The sequence below is a fragment of the Anolis sagrei genome, chromosome 4 (genome assembly GCF_037176765.1).
Source record: "Anolis sagrei isolate rAnoSag1 chromosome 4, rAnoSag1.mat, whole genome shotgun sequence".
Taxonomy (NCBI): Eukaryota; Metazoa; Chordata; class Lepidosauria; order Squamata; family Dactyloidae; genus Anolis; species Anolis sagrei.
The window spans coordinates 126,845,091-126,870,347 of NC_090024.1; the positions used below are offsets into that span (position 1 = coordinate 126,845,091).

At 40.5% G+C, this 25,257-nt stretch overlaps 1 protein-coding gene across 4 annotated transcripts in view; it reads right to left on the reverse strand.

Moving 5' to 3' along the window:
- Positions 1-25,257, reverse strand: part of RASAL2 (RAS protein activator like 2) — a 298,400-nt gene that overhangs the window by 204,572 nt on the left and 68,571 nt on the right. Inside the window, exon 1 of one of the 4 annotated variants that reach the window (XM_060774417.2) lies at positions 4,888-6,068. The exons of 1 other annotated variant lie outside the window; for it this stretch is intronic. In XM_060774417.2, coding sequence (XP_060630400.2) covers positions 4,888-5,452 — 565 coding nt within the window. In that variant the 5' untranslated portion in view covers positions 5,453-6,068. Of the gene's footprint in view, positions 1-4,887; positions 6,070-25,257 lie in introns of those variants that run through there. 2 more of the 4 variants (XM_060774418.2, XM_060774419.2) reach the window with 2 other exon arrangements.

Here is a 25,257-nt window from a genome sequence, read left to right on the forward strand (position 1 = left end):
TGACGTGACTTCAGCTTCATTCAGGGATTGTGGCTTCAGCATTTGTTTGTTGAAATAGGCTTCTTCCTGATCTAATGCCTTTACAAAGAATTTCAGGAGCAATTTGAAAAGTAGCAATAATCAGTAACTTTCTAATTCCCTTTAAACCGAACATAACAGAATATGCCTAAATCACATTTAGGGGGGAAATCACCAAGAATGTTCTAAACTGTATTTATTTTAATAGGTCTTGTGAATGTATCCACTACTTCTTGGGAAAGGATAAGAATCATAACAGAATCATAGAGTTGGAAGTGAGCACACAAGCTTATCCTTTCCCAAGAAGTAGTGGATACATTCACAAGGCCTATTAAAATCCAATCCAACTCCCTGCCATGTAGGAAAAGCGCAATCAAAGCACCCCTGTCAGATGATCATCCAAATCCAACCTCTGTTGAAAAGCTTCAACAGAATGAGCCTCCATCACATTCGAAGACAGAGAGTCCCACTGTTGAACTGCTCATACGGTCAGGAAGTTCTTCCCAATGTTTAGGTGGAATCTCCTTTGAACCCTGTCTCCAAGTCCCTGTCTCCAAGACAGTAGAAAACAAGTCTGCTACCTCTTCTTTATGACATCCTTTCACATAGGTATACATGGCTATCATGTCTCCTCTCAACTTTTCTTTTGTAGGATAAACATGCCCAGCTCTTAAAGTGTCTCCTCATAGATTATGGTTTCCAGGCCTTTGATAGTTTTAGTCAACCTCCTCTGGACACATTCCACCTTGTCAATATCCCTGTTGAATTGTGGTGCCCAGACTTGGACACAATATTATTCCAGTGAAGTCTGACCAAAGCTGAATAGAGGGGCACAATTACTCCTTTTGATGCACTCCTAAATCCTATTGGTTTTTTTAGCTGCTGCATCACATTGGTGGCTCATATTCAACTTGTGATCTGCTAAGACTCCAGAATGTCTTTGATGTGCACTGTTATCGAGCCACTTGTCACTCATCTTGTGCATTTCATTTTTTCTGCTAAGTGTAGTATCCCACATTTCTCCTTGTTGAAATTCATTTTGTTAGTTTTGGCCCAGCTCTCTACTCTGTTGATGTCATTTTAAATTCTGATCTTGTCTTCTGGAATATTAGCGATCTCCCCCATTTTGGTGTCATCTGTAAATCTGATAAACATGTCCTCTAAACCTTCACTCAAGTCATTTAAGAAGATGCTGTACAGCATTAGGCCTAGGAAGAGAACCCTGCAGCACTCCACTACTCACTTCTTTCCAAGATGAAGATGAACAATTGGTAAGCATTTTTTGGATTCAATTGCTCAACAAATTACAAATCAACCTAACAGTAGCATTGTCTAGCTCAAATAAAATTATCTAGCACCAAATAAACAACAGAGATATTTATTTCTAACTAGTTGAAGTGACTAACTAGAATGGCTTAGAATACCGTCCTACCACTTTCCCTCCACACTATATGAGTATTCTTTTTCTCCCACTCCATCCACCTGAGGCCATGCACTTTAGAGAACCGAGCGCTCTTCCTCTTCCCTTACCCACACAGTTTCTCCTTTTTCTCCAATGACAACTCAACCATGTTCCCTTTTTACCTCCACTACTTTGGTGCCCTCTTTCTCCTAATCACTCCCAGAGGCCAATTTAAGACTAACCTCTCAAGCACTGCTTGAGAGGTCTCCTATTACTATCTCTCCGAAGGCATGAAGCTCTGCACTTATAGTACCCAGCCAGCAGGATCTTGAGCCATTCCTACACTCTTTCCAACACTCCTCCTTACTTGCTCTGCGGTTCAGGAGGCACTTGGGATAAAAATGTTTATGGGAGGAGAATGCCACCAACAGGGCCCTCAGAAATCTAGGGAAATCATGCCAAGCAACTGACTCTTCTGAAGTGGGTTGGCCAAATTTATATATTAGGACTCAAACATTGCCAGAATGGGAAGAAAACATGCTTATGCTTTCAGTGTAATTTTGTTCAACCTACTACACAGCAAAAGTCACTGTATCATTTCTCCACTTTGGGAGAGTGAGATTACGATCCCTTTCTCGACCAAACCATCTGAAGTTCTTGTAACTTATCTCCTATACAAGGGAATAAATTCCGAAATAATTTTGAATGTTCTACATCAGTGGTTCTCAACCTGTGGGTCCCTAGATATTTTGGCCTTCAACTCCCAGAAATCCTAACAGCTGGTAAACTGGCTGGGATTTCTGGGAGTTGTAGGCCAAAACACCTGGGGACCCACAGGTTGAAAACCACTGTTCTACATGGAAAGTCATTAGAATTATATTCTAAAATGGTATGTGAGGAAGTACAGCAAATGTATTTAATCATTTTCTGAAGTATTTTCAATTTAATTAAATTGTTTGTGTTCTTATATTGACCCATTCAACAGGTTCCCATAGCTACTTACAGAAAATGAAAATTCAATAGAAACAAATTGAAACAAGCATTAACAACACACAAGGGTCCTTGCTGGTCCGTCTTTATTACTATCTTCTCTACTGGTGAATATTGGCTTGTATGTTGTAATATTGAACATTAATTAAATAATGAGTATAATTTTAAATACCCAGAAAAGTTTCAGAAATATTCAGAAAAGTTTAGAATTTCTAACAATATGTACAGCTCTTTGTAGAGGACTTCGTTGTTCTCTTAAAACAAATAATAATGGTTTTATATCTACTCTCAAGTGCAAATAAAGTATCTAGTTCTGATAGTTGCTGTTTTGGGTCTAGTAATTATAGGGTTATCTACTACAACAGCACACTAGACTGTGATTAAGAGGTTATAGATGCCCATGTCAGCAAAGCTCACTCATAATAATAAGAGGGATTTTGATTGCAGAGGAGCAATCCAGCAACAGGCTCAATAGCTTCCACATGTTTCCAACTGTTTAGTGTAATAATAAGAGAAATTCAAGGGAGTTTTTACATATAGGGTTTAAAGGACTTTTTCACAGCTGAATTAGTAATTTGGACCAAATTACATAATCCTCTGAGAATCCAAATGGGAGAAGAAATTCCAAACATACAACCTCTATGATATTTGTAACAGCTGACACATGAGAAGATCTACTTAAAATCTTAATATCTGGTGTTAGCATATCTGTTGACTTCAGTAGTAATTGGCCAAACCTTAGCAACTTTCCTCTTCTGCAGTGCTGGAATTATTTTGAAGCCACAAGTATCAGAAGATAAAATGGTTCTGTTTCACTGCTCAGGGTACAATTTAAAGACAGCTTTATTTTTCCCTGAACTTACTTGGCTTCCCGGGAGCAACCTTTAAATGTCATCATGCCATTACAAACGTCTGGCATCTGTTCTCCTTTAACAGTGTGTTCCAATACTTTACTTGTGCAAAGAGATCTCATCTAGGGCTTCAGTGTTTAAGGGTTTCCAATAAACCTTCAGTCAACTATAACCTGTCTCCTGGTTTTGCATAAAAAGAGCACTAAATTGAATGTTTGGAGAGCAAATGAAAGAGAGGAGTATCAAAACTTATTCCAACCAGTTCAAGTACTTCATGCTTTTGAACAGACAGATACCTTATCGGGCATAGTTGTTCAAAACAGAACAACGTTAGCTATGTTTGAAGTATCTACCCTACTTTATTAATGAACCACCAAGAACCAAATGGCTCTACTGGTCTACAGACTACTCCTTCATCCTGATATACTCTGAGGTGGCTCTCAACAAAAATATAAGGAAGCAAGGAAGAGTTTATTTCTTTGAGCTTTGCACTTCCTGCTGTGACACAATCTTTTTTATTGGTTTAAAAATTGAAGGTGAAAAGAAATTTGTTTCTTTAACATGTACATGTAAGCAATATATGTGCACACTGCAAAAGATATACCTAATTTCAATGTGCACATGTATTACAGAATCATAAAATCATAGAATCATAGAGTTGGAAGAGACCTTGTGGGCCATCCAGTCTAACTTGCTGACAAAAAGCAGGAAAATCACATTCAAAGCACCACATGTTAAATTAATAATAATAAGATGCTCATTATGCATATCATTATTATTTATATTATTTATATTATGTAATGCCGAGTCATAATCTTATGTCCAAATCGTTTTCCAAAATCCATAGTCAAGCTGTTAAAGTCTCGTTCCGTAGTTTCCTATTCACCATATATATTGTCTTTTCCCCAAGACTGGGGCCCCATTTACTCTGCCATAAAATACAGTTTCAGAATGTAGTGTAACTGCACTATATGGCAGTGTAGATTCATATAATCTGGTTCAATGCAGCTAAATTGCATTCTGAACAGGATTATATGGCAGTATAGACAGGGCCTGGAACTCAAGGTAGGCTTATGTGCATAAAATATTACACTAAAAAACATATACATTAAATTAAACTATTAGTCACACAGCTTTTATGCACTGCAGTAGAAACCTTTCAACTAATGCTGTTCCGTAAAGTGAGAAGAGCAAAGCAGGCTGGTCCAAAAAATCAACATGACATAAATTAAAGCCAACTGTTTAAAAGTACACCGCTTTCACTTTTGTCCTAACAACATATAGAGGACTAAAGTGCAAATAATCAAGGGCCTGCGATACATTTTTTTCAGGACACTGATCTAGAGTGCAATATTTAAGAGTTAAAATGTCCATTAAACAATTATAATCAAGAAATAATGTATCTGACAACAAATACTGAACTACTACAATATATTTCTGGAAAAAGTCTAATTGCAAAAGATGCACTGGGAATACAATGACAGCTTCTACAACCACCAGATATCCCATGTGACCAGTGAAGACAAGTTTGGGAGAGAAAGAAATTCAACTGCCACTGTTCCTATGAAAGAAGTAGTTCGGCTCAAGCTTAAAACGTTACCAAGATTAAATGCAAAATAATGATACCTGTAGTCACGTTCATCTGATCATGCTCAGGCACATCTATCTCCACTGCACTTTGTTCCCCTTTCCGATTCAGTGCCTTAGAAAAGCTGCTGGAGATCGTAGAGAAGAAACCACGGGTAAAGTAACTATCCTGGTCGCCACATTCTGGTTGCAGAGGTGACTTTAGACTTCTCTCTCTCCAGTGTGGTGTCGGTTCTGATATAGACCTGTAAAATGGGGCACGAAACGGCCGAGTTGCAGGCATGTTGAGCTTCTCTTCTGAATATTCCTGGTGATTATCAGCAATTGAAGTCTGTGCCTTAAAAGCCTGTGCAGCAGTCTTGGGTACATCTGTTCTCTTGGTCACCATCCAGCGAAGTCGAGGGGGAGTCTGCCATCGGTAAGCTCCAAGCAGCTTTCCTAAATCTGAACCTGCTCCTTCATACATTCCCTTGCTTGTAACATGATGGTACCAATGATAGTCCTTCAAGCTAGCTCCGACTTTTCTAGAGTCATCATCCTGCTCTGACATAGACCTCTGGAAGATTGCAGGAGAAGGGCTCAGCCGCTTTTTAAATACATTCATTTTTCATTTCTCACTTTCAGTTACCTAAACTTAAACTTACTTAGATGCACTTGTTATGATATTGCCATTTGAGCTACTTCCTTCTGAGGAATACTAGCAGGTATTCTTCAATGTTTAAGGATTTGCAATAAACCTCCAATCATCTGTAACCAGATGAAGACTAGCTACTTAATAGGTATAATCCAAATTCAATATCACACCATTTTCAATTATCTGTATGCAACTGTGAAGCCGAATCAGTATCTACACAAGATCTTCCAGTCTTCAAATTAAAAGACAGCATGTGAAGTCAAATTTCGGTTCCTTGGTTTCATATCGCTGCAACATATTTTCAGGAAGTGACCAAAAGGAAAAAGAAATTGTAATAAAGTCCCACGGAGTAAGTGCCTGGCCAATTATATTTCTTCTTCTCATTTTGTAACAGTGAATCAACAATAGAATGTGAAAGTACCTGTAATTTCCATATAGCCACATCAAGAAGTGATAACCACAAGTTTCTTGAGTTTAAAAATAGTTTGCATCAAGATGAGATCTTTGTGGCAAAACTTGTAGAGATGTTTCAGTTCCTGAACAAGTCAATATATACATTGCTGTTCTCATAGCTGCCTTCAAATCCAGAACAGAATTAAAGCCAAATCCAGAACAGAAATAAAGCCAAATCCATTAACTTCAGTGCAGCAGCCCCAACAGAGATGCATATGAATGGAGTGCAGGAAAGGAGAAGAAGCCACAGCCAGAAGGAGTAATGCTGCAAACACACTAAAGGAAAATATGCAAATAGGAGGAGTAAAGAGAGGGGTGGTAGCTGGTGTTTAGTCAATCACTGACCAAAGCAAAGAAGCAGACCGTTTTGAGGCAAGAACTTGTGGCAAAAGAAACATGGTAATGTGCATACTTTTCAAGTGAGCCGGGTTTTTGTTTTCATAACTCTAACTGGAGTCAGCAGACTGGGAAACAAAATTTCTATCCAGTTAAGTAAAAAAAATAGCCACTACGACAACTTCAGGAACAGCTGACTATATTAAATTTGCTAAAGAAAACATATCTCCCAATGACACAAGCCAAGTTTCAGATTAGATTGAAACAATGTGCTCACAAACTTCAGAAAATATGGGTTTTAAAGTGAAAATGCTGATGGGCCTCTGGCAAACACTGCCGTGCTGGCACACAAAATGACTTTTAACTATTTGAAACAATTACCTAGTTTGGCAGACTAATAAAAACAGATCAAAGGACCACAGATTACTTAGTTATGGTCTTTTTATCAGCAGCACAGCATAGGTGCAGAACTAGAAATGAGGCTTCTAAGATACTCATTTCAAGCTAGATCACACACGTTATATTGACAGACTCTAGATTATACCTTTTTTTTCTATCAAAAAGAGAGCCTGATCTTTTTAACAAAAATGACCCAAATCGTCTGCATTAACAAGTGAACATAGGACACTGCAATACACAGGGTCAGACCCACTGACCTATATAGCCCTGCGTGCAGTCAGTTGGTTTGTATCTGCTCTCCAAGGTTTCAGGTAACAAGAGCTTTCAACACCTTACCATCTGTGATCCATTTTAACTGGAGAAGCCAAGGACTTAATCTGGGATTTTGTATGAGCAAAACATACAGTCCACCACTGAGATGTAGCATACTCCAGGAGGGAGGGACAAACCTTAAATATGTTGGACAGGAATGGACAGGACAAAATAACATTGCAAGGGGCTCTACATGCTCACTAATCTTTCTACATGCACATACTCCGTGTCCTTAAAATCATTATTTTAAAGTGCATATGCTTTCCCACTCAAAGCAAGAGGGGTTTATTTAAAAAGATCTATGTAGAAGTCTAAGATGAAAGAGTTTCATAGCCCTATCCTAAGAAATCTGGGGTGGGACTGAGAAGAAAGAAAATCACAATTCCTAACTGAAGAAACCTAGTTAATGAGGTTTTAAATATAATTCTAACAGTTTTCCCATTAAAACATAGTTTACAGCTGAAAAATACACCATTATAATATGCAGACAGAGAGTGGGTTTCGCTTCCATAGTGCTCTCTTGAATAACCTGGCATGACATGTAAGCAGAAGTACATGTATCAATGGCAGATCCAACATCAACAGAGTACGGATTCCACTCTGGGTTTTCATTTGTGTTTTAAAGGACCTACCCAGGATGCTAGCTAAGAAAGATGAATGGAAGAAAAAAGCGACTTCAGAATAATTGACTTTTATTTTGTCCATCTAACTAAACAAGGGAGCAAGCTTGTTTTCTGCTTCCCTGGAGACTAGGACATGGAACAATGGCTTCAAACTACAAGAAAGGAGATTCCATCTGAACATTAGGAAAAACTTCCTGACTGTGAGAGCCGTTCAGCAGTGGAACTCTCTATTTCGGAGTGTGGTGGAGGCTCCTTCTTTGGAGGCTTTTAACAGAGGCTGGATGGCCATCTGTCAGGGGTGCTTCTTGGCAGGGGGTTGGACGGGATGGCCCATGAGGTCTCTTCGAGCTCTATGATTCTATTATTTGACATATTACATTATCCTCCCGTTATACCATTTTTTTTGTTTCATCTTTGAGATTTATCACAATCAAGACAGTGTTCCCTCAATTATCGTGGGTGGTACGTTCCAGGACCACATGCAGTAAGTGAAAATCCGTGATGTAGGAAAGCTCCTCCACGCCTCTCTCACTCTCCCCCCTCTCTCTCATTCACTCACTGCTGCTCCTACACTGACTGGCAGGCAAGGGAGGGCCCTCACCGGGGAGGACAGGCTCCCGGCCTCCTCCTCTTCTTCTTCTTGTTCTTCAGAGGAGGAGGAGGACATGGTGAGCTCTTCCCGGCCCAGTAGCACCTCAGCCAAGGCCTGTGGTCGACCTCTTCCTCCTCCGCCTCCTCCTCCTCCTCCTCCTGGCCCGAAGGGAGGAAGGCCCTGCTACATGGCTCCACAATAAGCGAACTGCGAATTAGCGGGGGAACACTATACTCTTATTTATGCCAATGGACAACATGGTCTTGTTTTGAAACATTTAAAAAGAGAACCAATTGCTTTTTGATTTAAAGTCCAAATTTATCGATGCTTTAAAGACAAGATTTGAAGCAACAGATGCCATATGTTAGTTATTCACACCCATTTTGAACTTCCAGAACATAGACAATGACCAACTAACTGCAAAAGCAGCAAAACTTGTAAATACATATGAGAAAAAACTCTCAGAAGGCTTACTGCATAAAATCCATCACCTTAGAAGTATTCACAAGATTGGTTTTGGCTCCAGTCAAGAGCAACTTAATCATCTAACAATTGAAACTGATTTATTTTACCCTAAATCGTGTAGCATCATGCTGCCCTTAGCACTAAGTAAAGGGCCCCACTAAAGATGGATGAGGGGGACATGATGTCCTACATTAGGGTAAACTGTTACAGATAACAGCTTTTGTAAAAGAAGCAGTCTAGAGGTGAGAAACAGGTAAAAAGCCTCTTTAGCAGAGGGGGTCTGCTTTGAATGTTACAAATGAATAGCTCAAAGGAGAAATTGCTATTATTATCTGTTTCGATACAAAATAAAGATGGCACAATTTTTGTTCAAACTACAGGTAAACCTGACCACTTTAAAAGTGCATGGTTAACTTCTGAAATTGTTTCCACCATAGAGAATTTTCAGCTCTGCTCAATGTGTGGACTTGTACAAGCAGACAAAGGGAACTATTAGACAAAAAATGTGAAATTGTACAACATTCATGCAATCCTGACTTTAAAACCAGACACACACACACAAATCTTTTGTCTGGTTGCCAGATTAGTTAAGTAGAAAAAACCCTAGCTAGCAAATGCAGAAGTCAATTGAGGAAGAAATGCATCAGAAACATTAAATAAGAAAGATGAAAAATTGTACTTTGAATATCTGGGAAATTCTGCTTCCCAGTATTCTGAAAGTGATTCACTAATATCTCATGACAGGGGACTAATCTAGGTTACTCAGTACCAAAAAAATAATCAGTGTGACTTTGTAAAACAAGCTTGGCAGGAAAACAACAATGGATGCCAATACATCTCCTGTTGGAACAACCTTATTAAATTAAATGATATGTGCTTATTCTGGCCAAAGTACAATTGCAGCACTTCCAATCAATTAAACTTGCATACATGCTGACTTGCTAAGTTTTGAATAATTCAATGGGTTTTATTTGGATGGGACTAAGCATTTAGTTCACTGAAAGGGCGATACACTTCCATGGATGCTTTGGCTCATCTGATTTAAGGAGCAAACTGAAAATTGTCAGAAACTGTTCTCAATATTTTTTAAGTCAACCAAATTCCATCTCTCTGTCACTTTGCACTTAAGAATAACAGAAGCAGATTGTTTTGGAAAAGGCATTTTCTTTTACTGACATAGCCACATAAATACAACACAATATTACTTTCAGTTATTGCAGATCATTCCAAAGCAATTCTGAGAATGGCAAAGTCATCTATGGCACTGCTCCTCAATGTGATGGTCTATACACTGGTGATGATCAATGGATCACTGGCTGCAAGTAAGTCTCAACACCCTGAAAGAAATAATTGCCAATATCTCACATCAAACACAGAAAACTGTAAATTGTAGATCACAATATCTATATTACAGGAAATTCTACATTAAACATAACATAGGAACAATAATTGATTAGTAGTTATCTATACATGAATGGTTGCTTATCAATATACTAGAAGCACCAAGATACTTTAGCTTCCAGAATGACAATTTCTATATTCCAGGAGATTCTTCATTATTAGTTCATGAGGTCAGGAATAATAACACAATTATTGTGTTACTATTCCTGACGTCATGAACTAATGAAAAATCTCCTGGAATATAGAAATTGTCATTCTGGAAGCTCAAGTCTTATGGTGCTTTTAGTATATTGATAAGCAACCTTTCATGTATAGATAACTATTAATCAGTTTAGTTACTGTTCCCATGTTACGTTTAATGTAGAATTGCCTGTAATATAGATATTGTGATCTGCAATTTACTGTTTTCTGTGTTTGTTGCTATAGATATCTGTACATGTTACACAATATCCCACATCACACAACATAGAACGCTCTTGTTTCTAATAGTGTGAAACTGTGCCTCTATGACTGAGCTTGATTTAATATCCAATAAAGCATTAAATGGTAACACATGCTACTTAGTTTGGAACATGCTGATCATCAACATGATCAGTTTTTCTTGTCATATTTTCTCCTGCTCCAGAAGCAGTATTACAATCTCTATCAGGATCAAGTGCCTAATAGTTCTAAACTGAATATTGGCCAAGTTATATCAACCAAGGAATACCAGTGACTCACCTGGGTTTAGCATATAGTTTTACTTTGTCAATTTGGGACTCAAAGAATTAAAATCATAGAGCTGGAAGAGACCATTCAGACCATCCAGTTCAACCCCCTCCCATACAGGAAAAGCACATCTAGCCTCTTGTTTAAAAGTCTCCAAAGAATACTTCAAGGCATCTGGTAAGAGGGCTGTCTCTGGTCAAATTCAACTCCTGTTGAGTCTTGTAGTAGAGTTAATTCACACAGAAAAGCTTTCACGTTTTCATTTCATAATGTGTAATCAAGATTTTCAGATACAAAATCTCACTACTTGCATTTTTCCTCCCAAATCTCTATATTCTTGTGCTCCATTTTGTCATGTAAACTGCAAGAGAAATTATCATTCAAGAGCAGGTAATTTTGCTGTGTCTCTAAATCAAATGTAATTTGAGTGTTCATGTTCACACTTGATGTAAAAAAAGTGGCCAAATTACTATATCTCTAGCTGAGGCAAAGTATATAAGATCAAACCAGAATGATAAATTGTATAGAAGCAGGTAGCTCTTTTACTCAATGAAGCATACCAGAACTTATATATGTGTGTTCTCTTGTAGTATAAACTTGGTAAATTACTGAGATCTCTAGTCTTGCTAACTAGTTAATTTTTTTCTCAAAACATGTGTGAATAAGACGTAGCTTTCATCACTTTCAGCTACAGAGGATTCAGATCAATAGTTGAAAAAGGACTGATGGCATTCAACTTGTTTTAGTAGTTCCTAGACATCATGCTATTTTCAGCTCACAATTCACGTGGTTTATGAGTGTTTCAAAACTGGGGGCCAAAATGTTTATCATCATGGATGGAATCTACCTCCTGTTTCTTCAGTTCCCAAGAGTGTCTGCTGTATGGCTCACTGTCCCTATTGCTTTCCAGGCATCCTATAACAATGGAAATAAATACTAGCTACCAGTTTCCAGTAAAAAGAATGATGTCATTATTTTTGTAGCAGAAGAGGCTGAATGCCCTTTCTAACTATGTTCTACAAAGCAGAGATCTGAAGGCTAGTGGTTAATTAAGAACCAGTCTTCATAGGAAGACTTGAACCAAGAAAAGTGTGGTGATTGGTACGTTCATCAGTTCATAAGGCAACTTCTTGCTTTTTAGACATGTTTTTGCTTAGCGCATATAACAAAATACAATAATGGGATTAAATGATAGAGATGCAAACCTAGGTGTCTCTAATGAGAGAATAGAAGTTGGGAACCAAGGAAATAGAAGAACCAAGAGTGATTTAAATGGTTTCAGGCCATAAAAAGTCAAAAGCCACAGCAAGTTTGACACCTGATGGTGAAACTAAGTACTGACTTTTTGTTGTAACTGTCCCTGCTTTGTGTGTATGTATGTCATCCCTCCATGTTGCCTGTCAACATTGCAATCCCAATTGATCCTGTTTGCTTTCCAACATCAGATGGGATCTGGTTCCATTCCTACTTGGCTCAAAAGGCTTTTGTGGCAAAGCATTTTCAAGATTTATTGTCAAAGGCTTTCATGGCTGGAATCACTGGGTTGTTGTAGGTTTTTCGGGCTATATGGCCATGTTCTAGAAGCATTCTCTCCTGACGTTTTGCCTGCATCTATGGCAAGCATCCTCAGAGGTTGTGAGTTCAGACCTCACAACCTCTGAGGATACTTGCCATAGATGCAGGCAAAATGTCAGGAGAGAATGCTTCTAGAACATGGCCATATAGCCCAAAAAACCTACAACAACCCATTTTCAAGATTGCATTCACTCATTTTTCCTCATCAGTTAAGAATTCACAAAGACAGAATTAATACACAAACCCAAACCAACTTAGATTTAGCATTGTGATGCTGCTAGAATTATAGAGTCCAAATCCACAAAATTTCCTGAACTTTAAATATCTTTAAGCTTCTGTTTTATTTAATTATCACATTCAGAATATTGTGTGTATGTATACAGGTAAGCATTTTACATGCATTACATATTTTATGCTGTTTTTACATTTTTGTAAAAAAAAAAACCAAACCCTACCCCAATAATATATTTGAAAGGTGATGAATAACTACGTATGAAAAGCCCCCTGCAGATCTAGTCCTACTGTTAGAAAGATATAGTATACCCTAACATCAACTTTCCATGTTTTGTCTGTTGAGCCATACTTGTTTCTTACTGTGAAATTTACTGTGGATGAGTTTGTTTTCTCTTGAAGCAGTCTACATTCTGGAGTCCACAAACGTCATGCCTGACAAGTTCCTGCCATCACTTTATGATCAATGGAGACAAGTAAAACAGTAATGGTTTAGACCAACTTCTCTCTGGTGTCCATATTTAAGGTCATTTCAAGAAAAACGGGACACATTTCGGAACTGCTATACAGGAGGAAGGATTCTTGAATAAATATATACAGAAAATAAGTGCCTTTGGCATTTAGCGCTAAAGAAGACCTTGTTCACAGACTGGATCAATTTGTAACCAGTCACAGATGTAACTCAGCATTTTCTGCCCAAGTCAGGAAGCTATGTAGATTTCCAGGAAGACAAACACTGCAGAACAGTTGAGTATCTTTAATGAGACAGATGGTGGAATAAGTCTAGTTCAAAGCATAATGTTATTATTTTGTTCCCTGTTATCTCATAGCCAAACATTCTCAGTGTTCCATTTTCTTTTGCTTTACTTCAGTATGGTCATACAAGAACAATACATTGGTTCATTGAAAGAAAGAAAAAATTAAAACTTTTATTTCCAAGCCTTTTTTCTGGCATTGATACAAGATTGGTTACGAGATTAATCCAATGTGTTTCCAATGGCTAGTGCACTTCAGAATGCCCCTGATCACCTAGTGACTATCATCAGTTCACTAAACTGAAGGAACAACTTGATGGAAAACACTTTTCCAACGGCGACGAGGTGAAAATCAAAACGATGAACTGGTGGAAAAAGGGGGCAGGAGACTTCTACGACACAGGAATCAAAAAACTTGTTGCGTGGATGACAAGATATATTGAACTGAAGGGTGATTATGTGGAAAATAATACCTATGCTATAATCCATGTAAGTTTTATTAAAATACATTCATTTTGTATTAAAATTGTAACCTTACTTTCCGGATATCTCTCATATTTGGCCTACATGAAATTTCTACATTTCCCCTGGGCTTTCTGCATTTTCAGCTATTTCTTCACTGCTTCACATCACAATCCAGGGAAACTGTTGATGATAATCTGATACTAGTTATGGACTAAATGAGGAAAAACAGACTGAAATTAATTACAGTTAGGAAATAAGTTGTTACAATTCTGACTGGAATAAGGCTGGTCAGAAATCTGGAAAGCTGTTTGGATAATGTCACACTCTACCTAGTTCAATCATAATTATTTTATTGTAAAACATTTAGAAAATAAATTGATTATTTATGAATGTCTCTATATCTATGCTTAGATCAGATGTTGTTGTTCATTCGTTAAGTCGTCTCCGACTCTTTGTGACCTCATGGACCAGCCCACGCCAGAGCACCCTGTCGGCCGTCACCATCCCCAGCTCCTTCAAGGTCAGTCCAGTCACTTCAAGGATGCCATCCATCCATCTTACCCTTGGTCGGCCCCTCTTCCTTTTGCCTTCCACTTTCCCCAGCATAATTGTCTTTTCTAAGCTTTGCTGTCTCCTCATGATGTGGCCAAAGTACTTCAGCTTTGTCTCTAGTAGCCTTCCCTCCAACGAGCAGTCGGGCTTTATTTCCTGGAGGATGGACTGGTTGGATCTTCTCGCAGTCCAAGGCACTCTCAGAACTTTCCTCCAACACCACAGCTCAAAAGCAACTATCTTCCTTCGCTCAGCCTTCCCTAAGGTCCAGCTCTCACATCCGTAGGTTACTACAGGGATACCATGGCTTTGACTATGCGGATCTTTGTTGCCAGTGTGATGTCTCTACTCTTTACTATTTTATCGAGACTGGACATTGCTCTCCTCCCAAGAGGTAAGCGTCTTCTGATTTCCTGGCCACAGTCTGCATCTGCAGTAATCTTTGCACCTAGAAATACAAAGTCTGTCATGGCCTCCCCATTTTCTCCCTCTATTTCCCAGTTGTCAATCATTCTTGTTGCCATAATCTTGGTTTTTTTGATGTTTAGCTGCAACCCAGCTTTTGCGCTTTCTTCTTTCACCTTGATTAGAAGGCTCCTCAGCTCCTCCTCGCTTTCGGCCATCAGAGTGGTGTCAGATATCCGGGTTTAAAGATTTAGTTTGTCAATATTCTTCTTGAGTTGTAATGCCCAGAACTGGAGAAAGTATTTCAGATTAGGTCTGACCAAAGCAGAATAGCGTTGGACCATGACTCGACCCTATACCTCTATTGATGCAGCCAGGAAAGCATTGGATTTTTTATCTGCCACATCACTCAGTATGAGGACTGTTATAAAGAGGTCTAACTTGGAATGGCTAACACATTAGTTTAATCTATACTTGCTAAAACAGGACTTCGTTTTGGTGCATTTGGCATAGTCATGTTCTAGCCAGCTCTATTATTTATTATTTATTTATTTCTTGCATTTGTTAACCGCCGCTCTCAGCCCTAGGGCGACTCGCGGCGGTGTACAGTACAAAAAGACACTTTACAAAAGAATCAGACAACAATTAACATCACTAATACATACATCTAACTTACACTAAAAATCCGCTCCGTCATATTTATGGAATCATAGTCAATCTCGTCGTCATAGTTCAATCCGGTTGTCATTACCCGTGGCATAGCATTTAGTTGAAAGCCTGCTCGAAGAGCCAAGTCTTCAGGCCCTTACGAAAGGCCATGAGGGAGGGGGCCTGTCTGACATCAGCAGGGAGGGAGTTCCACAGCCGGGGGGCCACCACCGAGAAGGCCCTCCCTCTCGTCCCCGCCAGACGTGCCTGTGAGGCAGGCGGGATCGAGAGAAGGGCCTCCCCAGATGATCTCAAGGTCCTCGTGGGCTCGTAGGCCGAGATGCGGTCCGCAAGGTATTTTGGGCCGGAACCGTTTAGGGCTTTGTAGGTTAACACCAGCACCTTAAATTGGGCCCGGTAGCAAATCGGCAGCCAGTGGAGCTGGAACAGCAAGGGCGTTGTATGCTCCCTGCGTCCTGCTCCTGTTAACAACATGGCTGCCGCGCGCTGGACTAGCTGCAGCTTCCGGGCCGTCTTCAAGGGCAGCCCCACGTAGAGAGCGTTGCAGTAGTCAAGACGGGATGTGACCAGAGCATGTACCACCGTGGCCAAGTCAGACTTCCCAAGGTACGGGCGCAGCTGGCGCACAAGCCGAAGCTGTGCAAATGCTCCCCTGGTCACCGCTGAAACCTGGGGGTCCAGGCTCAACGATGAATCCAGGGTCACACCCAAGCTGCGAACCTGCGCCTTCAAGGGGAGTGCGACCCCGTCCAGCACAGGCTGTAACCCTATACCCTGCTCGGCCTTTCGACTGACCAGGAGTACCTCTGTCTTGTCTGGATTTAATTTCAGTTTGTTCGCCCTCATCCAGACCATTACAGCGGCCAGGCACCGGTTCAGGACTTCGACAGCCTCCTTAGTAGCAGGTGGAAAGGAGTGACAGAGCTGGACATCATCTGCGTACAGATGACACCGCACCCCGAAACTCCGGATGATCTCACCCAGCGGCTTCATGTAGATATTAAACAGCATGGGGGACAGAATAGAACCCTGAGGAACCCCACAGGTCAAAGGCTGTGGAGTTGAACAGGAGTCCCCCAATAACACCTTCTGGGTACGGCCCTCCAGAAATGACTGGAGCCACTGCAGAGCAGTGCCCCCAAGACCCACTTCCGCAAGGCGCCCCAGAAGGATACCGTGGTCGACGGTATCGAAGGCCGCTGAGAGGTCCAGGAGCACCAACAGGGACACACTCCCCCTGTCTAGCTCCCGGCGCAGATCATCCACTAAGGCGACCAAGACCGTCTCGGTACCATGTCCCGGTCTGAAACCAGACTGTGCCGGATCCAGATAATCCGTGTCTCTCAAGAGTACCTGGAGTTGTGAAGCCACCACGCTTTCCATGACTTTGCCCAAAAAGGGAAGATTGGAAACAGGCCGAAAGTTGTCGAATTTAGTGGGGTCCAGTGATGGTTTCTTCAACAGCGGCTTTATAATAGCCTGTTTTAGGCTCGCTGGAATCTTGCCTTCCCGAAGGGAGGCATTAACCACCACCGTTACCCACTCAGCCAATCCCCCTCTGGCCTCCCTCAGAAGCCAGGATGGGCAGGGGTCTAGGATGGACGTGGTGGGCCTCATTCCTCCAAGTATCTTGTCCACATCCTCGGGCTTCACAAACTGAAAAGAATCCATCAAAATAGGACAAGCAGGCGCTCGTGTCACATCCACAGAGACTGCATTTAATGTGGTGTCCAGCCCAGAACGGATCAAAGCGACTTTGTCTGCAAAGAACCGAGCAAATGCTTCACAGCGCGTGGCCGAATTGTCAGGGCTCCCACCTGAGGTGGTGGGAGTCAAAAGACCTCTGACAATCCGAAACAACTCCGCCGGACGGTTTTTTGCAGACGCAATAGTAGCCGCAAAGAAAGTCTTCTTTGCAGCTTTTATTGCCACGGCGTATGCCCTCAAAAAGGACACAAACCGTGCTCGATTTGGCTCGCTTGGGTCTGAGCGCCACACGCTCTCTAGTTCCCTCTTCCTTCGCTTCATCGCTGCCAACTCCTCAGTGAACCAAGGAGATGGTTTAGCTCGGTTACTTGAGAGGGGACGTTCCGGAGCGATCGTGTCAATTGCCCTGGCCATCTCCCCATTCCAGAGAGCGACCAAGGCCTCGACATGGTCACCTGCCGAAGTGGCGGGAAAATCCCCAAGAGCCGTCAGGAATCCATTCGGATCCATAAGCCTCCTGGGGCGGACCATCTTAATGGGTCCTCCACCTTTGCGGAGGTTAGGGGGCGCAGTGAGTCTAAATCTGATCAGGAAGTGGTCAGTCCACGGCAACGGAGAGATGGACAACTCCTCCACACCGCCACCCTGCTCCCATCCCTGGCAGAAAACCAAGTCCAATGTGTGTCCAGCACAGTGGGTGGGGCCAGTTATTTGTTGGGACAGCCCCATGGTTGCCATGGTGGACATGAAGTCCTGAGCCGCTCCTGTGGGGGCCGCCTCGGCATGGATGTTGAAGTCCCCCAGCACAAGAAGCCGTTGGGACTCCAACGCCAGGCTCGAGACCACCCCCGCTAGCTCAGGCAGGGAGACTGTAGTGCAGCGAGGTGGACGGTACACTAACAGAATCCCTATTCTGTCCCGGTCACCCACCCTCAGGTGGACGCATTCAAAATTTGTGGTCTGCGGGATGGGGCTCCTGGTCAGATGGATGGAATCTCTATAGATCACTGCGACCCCGCCTCCCCGTCCTCCGGATCTAGGTTGGTGCTGTACGGAGAAGCCTGGAGGGCAAAGCTGGGTCAGGTTTACCCCTCCAGCTTCATCCAACCAGGTCTCCGTAATGCACGCCAGATCTGCCCGCTCCTCCAGGATTAGGTCCTGGATCCAGGTCGTTTTTCCGTTGACAGATCTGGCGTTCAGCAGCACCACCTTCAATCCCGAGGGCCCGCTCACCTGGCTACACCAATTTACCTTAGGAGACCGGTTGGGAATTGTTAATTTAGATAAGCGGTCCGAATTAGGCCGAATTCGAGGTCTCCTTCTTCCGCATCTCCTCCTTCCCACCACGACCTCTATGGGGGCCCCTCGGCTAGTGGAACTCCTCCCCCCTCTCCATGCCGCGATCTTATATCAAGGACTTAATTCCTGCTTCATCAGCTGTATGCTTTGTTGGATCCTGCCAACATCCTTTCTCCCCTTTATGCAGCTCTAACTGCATATAAGACAAAGCAGGTGGGTAGGAAAGGGCTACTCCCCTTCTCTTTCAATTCTTCCCTTCCTTGTACAAATGTCAGTGTTGGTATCAGTCATAGCTATCAGCATACCTCACACAGCCAAAGACACAGCCAACATTGACCCACTACAAACACTATCAGAGTGGATGAATTCACAAGTCTTGTCCAAGAAAATAAGGAAATGAAACATCTTCTTTTTCAAATACTATCATCAGAAACTTTAATATAAAGGGAATAGTTACTGGAAATATTTTTCTCTCTACTGGTTTGTGTCATATTAAAGCTAGCAAAAAGTGTATAATAATGCTTTTAGCATTTTGCAGATTAATGGAATTTTTTTCCAATGAAGGTCTACCAAATACATTTTTTATTAAAAAAATACATAATATAGTCTCAGGTTTTTCCTCCCTTTCCACTTTATTTTGAAACAAAGAAAAGAGGAAAGAGAAAACAAACTTCAATTTCTTTCATTAAATTGCTGTCTTGGTGCAATCACTGTCACTCCCAGCTTCAATACTTCCCTGAAGTCTGTCCTTAGTGACCTTTTGCCTCAAGTAACTTCAGTCCCTGGACTGTGCCTTCACTCATCTTTCAGCTGTTTGCCTCCTTCTCCTCTGGGCTTTCTTCAGGTTTCTCTCAGCTATTCTATCTTCTCCTATGTCCCTTGCTGTTTTGATTCGTAGTCTGCCCAACAGGGTTGCCTGGTTCTGATCACTTTATCTTTATATTCCCTTCCAACCATTACTCTTCAGTCAATTCCACACTCATAACAGACAAATATATTTAAATAGAAAGTTCTCAGACGAACCAAATGGAAACTCTCTATTTTAGGATAACAGTATTCCTGTTTCAAAAGGGAACATCTTGACATAGCTCCTTTTATGACAATAAGCAAAGGAGCAGTTCTACTATCACCTGGCAGACTGGTAGTTTATCATTTATCTTTGTGACCTTTCTCTGGCTACAGCCAAGAGTAGAAGACATAGTTGTTCTTTACTTTTTACACATGGTCATTTATATTTAGTTACCACAAATTAACACAAAAATATCAATACTCTCCAAGTTCACTGAGGTTAGGGGAAGAGGATCCCAATGAAAGTTAAAAAACCATGAATAAAAACATTTTTACCTGAGAAAACACATCTCTACGAATCTTTAGGTCAGTGGTTCTCAACCTGTGGGTCCCCAGATGTTTTGGCCTTCCACTCCCAGAAATCCTAACAGATGGTAAACTGGCTGGGATTTCTAGGAGTTGTAGGCCAAAACACCTGGGGACTCACAGGTTGAGAACCACTGCTCTAGGTCCTACCTTTGGCTGAAGGACTGCACTGGAGGACCAACAAATGCCTAAAAGAGAGCATTTAATCAAATCTGCAAAATAACATTGCAATCCACAAAAATCAACTTATAAATATGGAGGGCCAAGTGTAACTTTTATTTCAAATATATATGTTTTCTTTACATCTCCCTATGGTATTACAGAATATTGTATTCTCCAGCTCAAAAAGAGACTAGCTTAAAGACTACTGAAGTCATATAAAAGCCACATTTTTTCCTCCTCCTTTCTTTATAACCTGACTTTTCCTAAGTGTAGGACTCAAGATGACTCACAAATTAAACGGATTACAACATACAATACAACTGATGATAGTTCACAAAAAAGAAAAACCACTTGTCAATGTGTCTGACCTCATGCTAATTGCAAAAACAAATTATTTGACTTGAACAATTGACTTTTTAAAGATAATTAACTTTTAACAAAATGTGAACTATTGACTTAAGTGTTACTTTCTTTGGCTTTTAGCCCAGAACAGTAGGGTTGGTCTACAGTTAATAAAAAATCAACATTGAAATAAAGGAAGCAAATAGCAGCAACAATTTTAAAATTACATGAGTTTTAAAGGCAGTTCAAAGTGATCTTCAATGTGCAATTCTTCATTTTGTGACATATTCAGGCATTTGACTATAGATTAAATTTGCCTTTAGGTCAAATAGGTGGTTAAACAACAATACCTGATATTTCAAATGAGTTTGACTAGCATAGTAATGCTGAATTATTTCAGCCTGCACACTCACAAGTACTAATTTGCGTGGAGAAGGGGCATGGAATTACGTCTGGGGGTAAACAAGGGTACAACCAACCTCTCCTTGAAATGAGAAAATCCCATGCAGTCAAAGAGCTAGAGGACAAAATTCATAACCAGGGATGTAGACTTTTTTAATGTGACAAATTGTTAATTTCACATATTGGGGTTCATGATAGTATTTTATGTAATGTAATCTGTTTTTGTTATGTTGTATGCTGCTTTGAGCCCTCCTCTGGGAGAAATGTGGGATAGAAACAAACAAACAAACAAATAATAACCAGAGCAAAGCCAACTCCTTGACCAGGGTGCTAGCTAGAGAGGAAAGGCACAGGAGAAGTAAAACAAATTTCAAGGCAGCTCGTCGGTCACTTTCTTTCTACATTTTCCTTCTGAGAATATATAGCTTCTGGGGAAAGCAAAGAGACCTCGTTCTGTGGCCTCATGCACTATATGGCCCTTATATGGCCTAATATGACCTCAGGCTGGAAATTCATTATTCTTTACTCAGGAGAACTGTCATGCATGAAGCCAGCCTGAAGGCAAGGCTTTTGCTATGCTCCTATAAACCAACAAACAGATCTTCTCTTTTCCCTGCTTCCTGCTCTCTCTTTATAGTTATGACCAACCACATCCTCCATACATAGTCAACCCAAATGCAAGCAGCCTTCATTTCAAGCATGTGCTATTAAAAGATAGACACAGCAGGCTAACAGGACGTTATACATCTGACATCAAACACATTGTAGGCTGCAAGTAGGAAGGGGAAGGCTAAACTTCCTGTCCTGAACTTCTTTAGAGTCTTCTCCAGATGTGTATCTATAAAAGTAAGGAAGTTAAAGCCTCCAAATGATGTTTATTAAGCTGCCATGTACAGTTGTGTATTTATCCTTCTGAAAAATAAAAACCCTGTGTAACCTCAAAATACAGCAGCCTGATCTATGCCTATCTGCACAATGTTCATACATGCACATGCTGCTTACACGTGAAAACTGATCTAGGATGTTCACCATGGGTGCTGCTGTAATACCTTATGCTATTTCTGAAAATATATTTTATTCAATAAAATTTCAAAACAGATATTGTTTCCAATATGGCCAGAAAATCGAAAAACAATTAATTATGTTTACAATTTTGGGCCACACTGAGAAAGGTATGATCAGTTTAAAAATGGAAATACGTTTTGCCTATGTAATTTTGAGAAATCTTTCAAGAAAAATATCCTTTAAGATTTTATGCCCAGTTTTCAAAATGTCTGCATTTCTGCTACTAAGTGTGCATTTACTACTGAATATGAGTATAACCTTCCATCTCAGTCATATGACAAATGGCAATAATTTTTACAAAGGAGATTTTCCAAACTGTTTCCATGATGAATAAGTTTTGCAAGTTAAAGACAGGTTTTGGGCTAATATGATAAATTGTGCTATGATTTGTGGACAGGTTAAGGATAAACTTAGGGGCATGCAGCAAACAAATATTTTCTCCTTCTTTTAAAAATGCAAAGAGGGGAAAAAAGAGGAGAGGATTGGGTTATTTGAAGGTGTGCAATGGAGGGAGAGGAAAAGAATATAAATGAGGAAAAACAATGAATGTCACCTGGAAAAAAGAAAGGGGAGAAGAGCAAGGAGAACAACCCGACTCTATTAGGGGTCCAGCATGAAAACAGTTACAATTTGGCAAGCCACTATTAAAAATTCTGTCACCATTTTTCTCCACCTCAAGCACCCAAAATGATGGTACACCACATTCTTCATGTTCCTTTGCATTGCTGCTAAATGCTATTTGAACAGGGGGGAAAGTGAAGAAAGAGGGAGAGCTGCCTTTTGTTCTCTGCTTTGAACAAGCGAGGAGTAATGAGATGGGAACTCCTTGCCTCTACCCCTTGTCTTTGCCTTAATGCTGGGTTCATTTCACAGCATTGACTGCATAGGTCAACCTAAGTTATTGTGTTGATTTTCTTGTAAAACAAAATCAATTTATACACCAGTATACACTACAATTATAATCACCTCCACAACTTATTCTTTTCCTAGTTTTTTTTTTTTTTTGGTCATGGGATTTGAAACCTGTTGCTTCTCATTTCTGACCCACAGGGTGCAAAATGAAAATAACTTGATTATTCTGCAGCTCTGTCACCGGATGTTTCATTACTTCTACCACTTGAGCATAGTGGTTTAAAGGACATGCCAAGCAAGTCATTTTAGTTTTTCCTACTTAATGAAACTGGCTTCTCCTCCATGACACATGTGCCTGCACTTTGTATTTTGCTCAACATCAGTAAATCCCCAAATTCAAATCCACAGGGACTTTTGACTTTATTAAGAGGCCGGATTTTAGCAAATGCCTTGAGGCAAGAGGTCAACAGTGACAGATAAATTTGCTCACTTCAGATTATGAAATGCTATCCCTATATTCTTCTCATATTATAATTTCAGCAGCTTCTAAAAATGCAGACAAAATGGTAAATTAGAAGTTAGAGATAGAAGACGCAAGACAACACCCAGAGCATTTATGAAAGCAAAAACAAGGTAATGGATAATGCTGAGCAGAACATATTCAGGCACATGTCTAAGAAGACAGCATGTGGACAAAAACACCAAGCCAGATGGGGAGGATGCATATTTGAAGTAGGCCGATGATCGTTTGTGTAGGAGGAAATTTGAAGACTTGTACATAAGAGCCATGCTGAACAATACCAAATGTTCATCAAATCAGCACTCTGCTCTCCAAGTTGCAAGCCAGATAAGAAGCTCACAATCAGGTCATGGGCCCTATTCTGGGAGAAAGGTGGGATGTCAATTAAATAAAAACTAAAACTAAATTCTCCTGTCTTGTGCTTCTAAAAACTGTTATAGACAGGTATGTTTCCTCTGGGACTGGAGAGAAGCAACATACCTGTGGAGGTGAATGATCAGGATAGTATTCATGATCATGCTCCAATTCCACCACACAATGAACATGTGGGGGTGAAGACATCGACCTCCGGTAACCATACAGTGAAGCTTGATGCAGTAGAGGAGCTTTTGAAACAGAACTCAAAACCAAAACTGCTCCATCATTGTCCCAAAATGGTTGATAGCATGAGGAGGAACAGGAGGCAGATCTTGCCAGTGTCCAGCCACGTATAATCTTCCACCATGGGAAAAGAGAATGGCATAATGAGACTTGTGATCATCTAGATCTCAACCAGTTAAGTCACCAATGTAACAAATTCTGCTCTTCTGGGAATGAGGCAGGGTAGCCACCATGAATCTGGGTCAGTTATTTCTCTCTTGAATTGATATACAGCTCCAATCCAGAGTATCTGTCCAAACGTATCTCCTTCTATATTCCACCTCAGAGTTTAAGATCTTCTGGGGAGGACCTGCTCTCAGCCCTGCCTCTGTCTCAAACACTACTCCTGAAAAATTCCTGGTGCTGCCATTGCAAGAATCCAGCAAGTGTCCACAAATCAGCAAGCCAATTAGAGAGAAACCACCAAAGCTAAGGCAAAAAAATAAATAAAAGCAAATGCTTTCTAACAATCCACGAAGCGGCTACACCAACTATCAGGAAGAAGAACAAAACTCAGAGCTGAATAAGAATTATTTACTCTAGGAATACATTCTGGACACAAATTGAAAAACTACATGCCTCTAGTCAGAAAGAATAAAAATCTTTCAATGTTGGAAATAGAAAGGAGACAGAAAAAATACTAATGATTTCACATGGCAAACAGTAGGATGTAAGCACATCATTTTATAAGAGTTGCTCAGAAGAAAACGAAGTTTTAATCCACCATTAACACCAACTAGGCTTAAACAAGCGAGGCTCTAGCTGATCTTGTGTCACCATATCCACCACAACCGAACTGCTGGGATCTCCAATAACCCAAATGTTGATTGTGCAGCCTTACACACAAGATGATGATGATGATGATTACTTTTATTATTATTATTTATGCCCCGCTTTAACTCCCCAAAGGAGACTCAAGGTAGCTTGACATAAAAGCATTGATATCCCAATTAGAATATACAAATATATAAACATTAAAACAGAATTAAACATACACAGCATTAAACCTTTCAGTTAAAAACCATCAAAACATATTCAAAGTTAAAAACCATAGCATCCCCTGACTAGATCTTAAACACCTTTATCTTTAAATGCCCGTTTGCTCTGCAGACCGTATTCTTGTTAACAAGGTTCACCCATTAGTGTATTGAGTTTATATCAGTAAAACCATCTGATGATCTATCCAAAATAATTTTTTTTAAAAAAAATCTCTACCAGAAAGATATTTGTTGCTTCACTGGCTCCTTCACCAAGCATGGTTACAAATCTCACAGAAGGCAAGTGACAATGCTGGAATATTTACTGTTGGTTGCTAATGAAGGGATCTCAGTGCAGGAAGACTACTTCTTTTTCTGATGATGGGGATGGGACAAAAGACAGGAAATGACAGGCAATAAAATTTCAAATCTTTCAGCAGCAGCAAAGTAACTTTCAGTATCTTCAAATGCAAAAAATGTATTTAGGGATAGCCT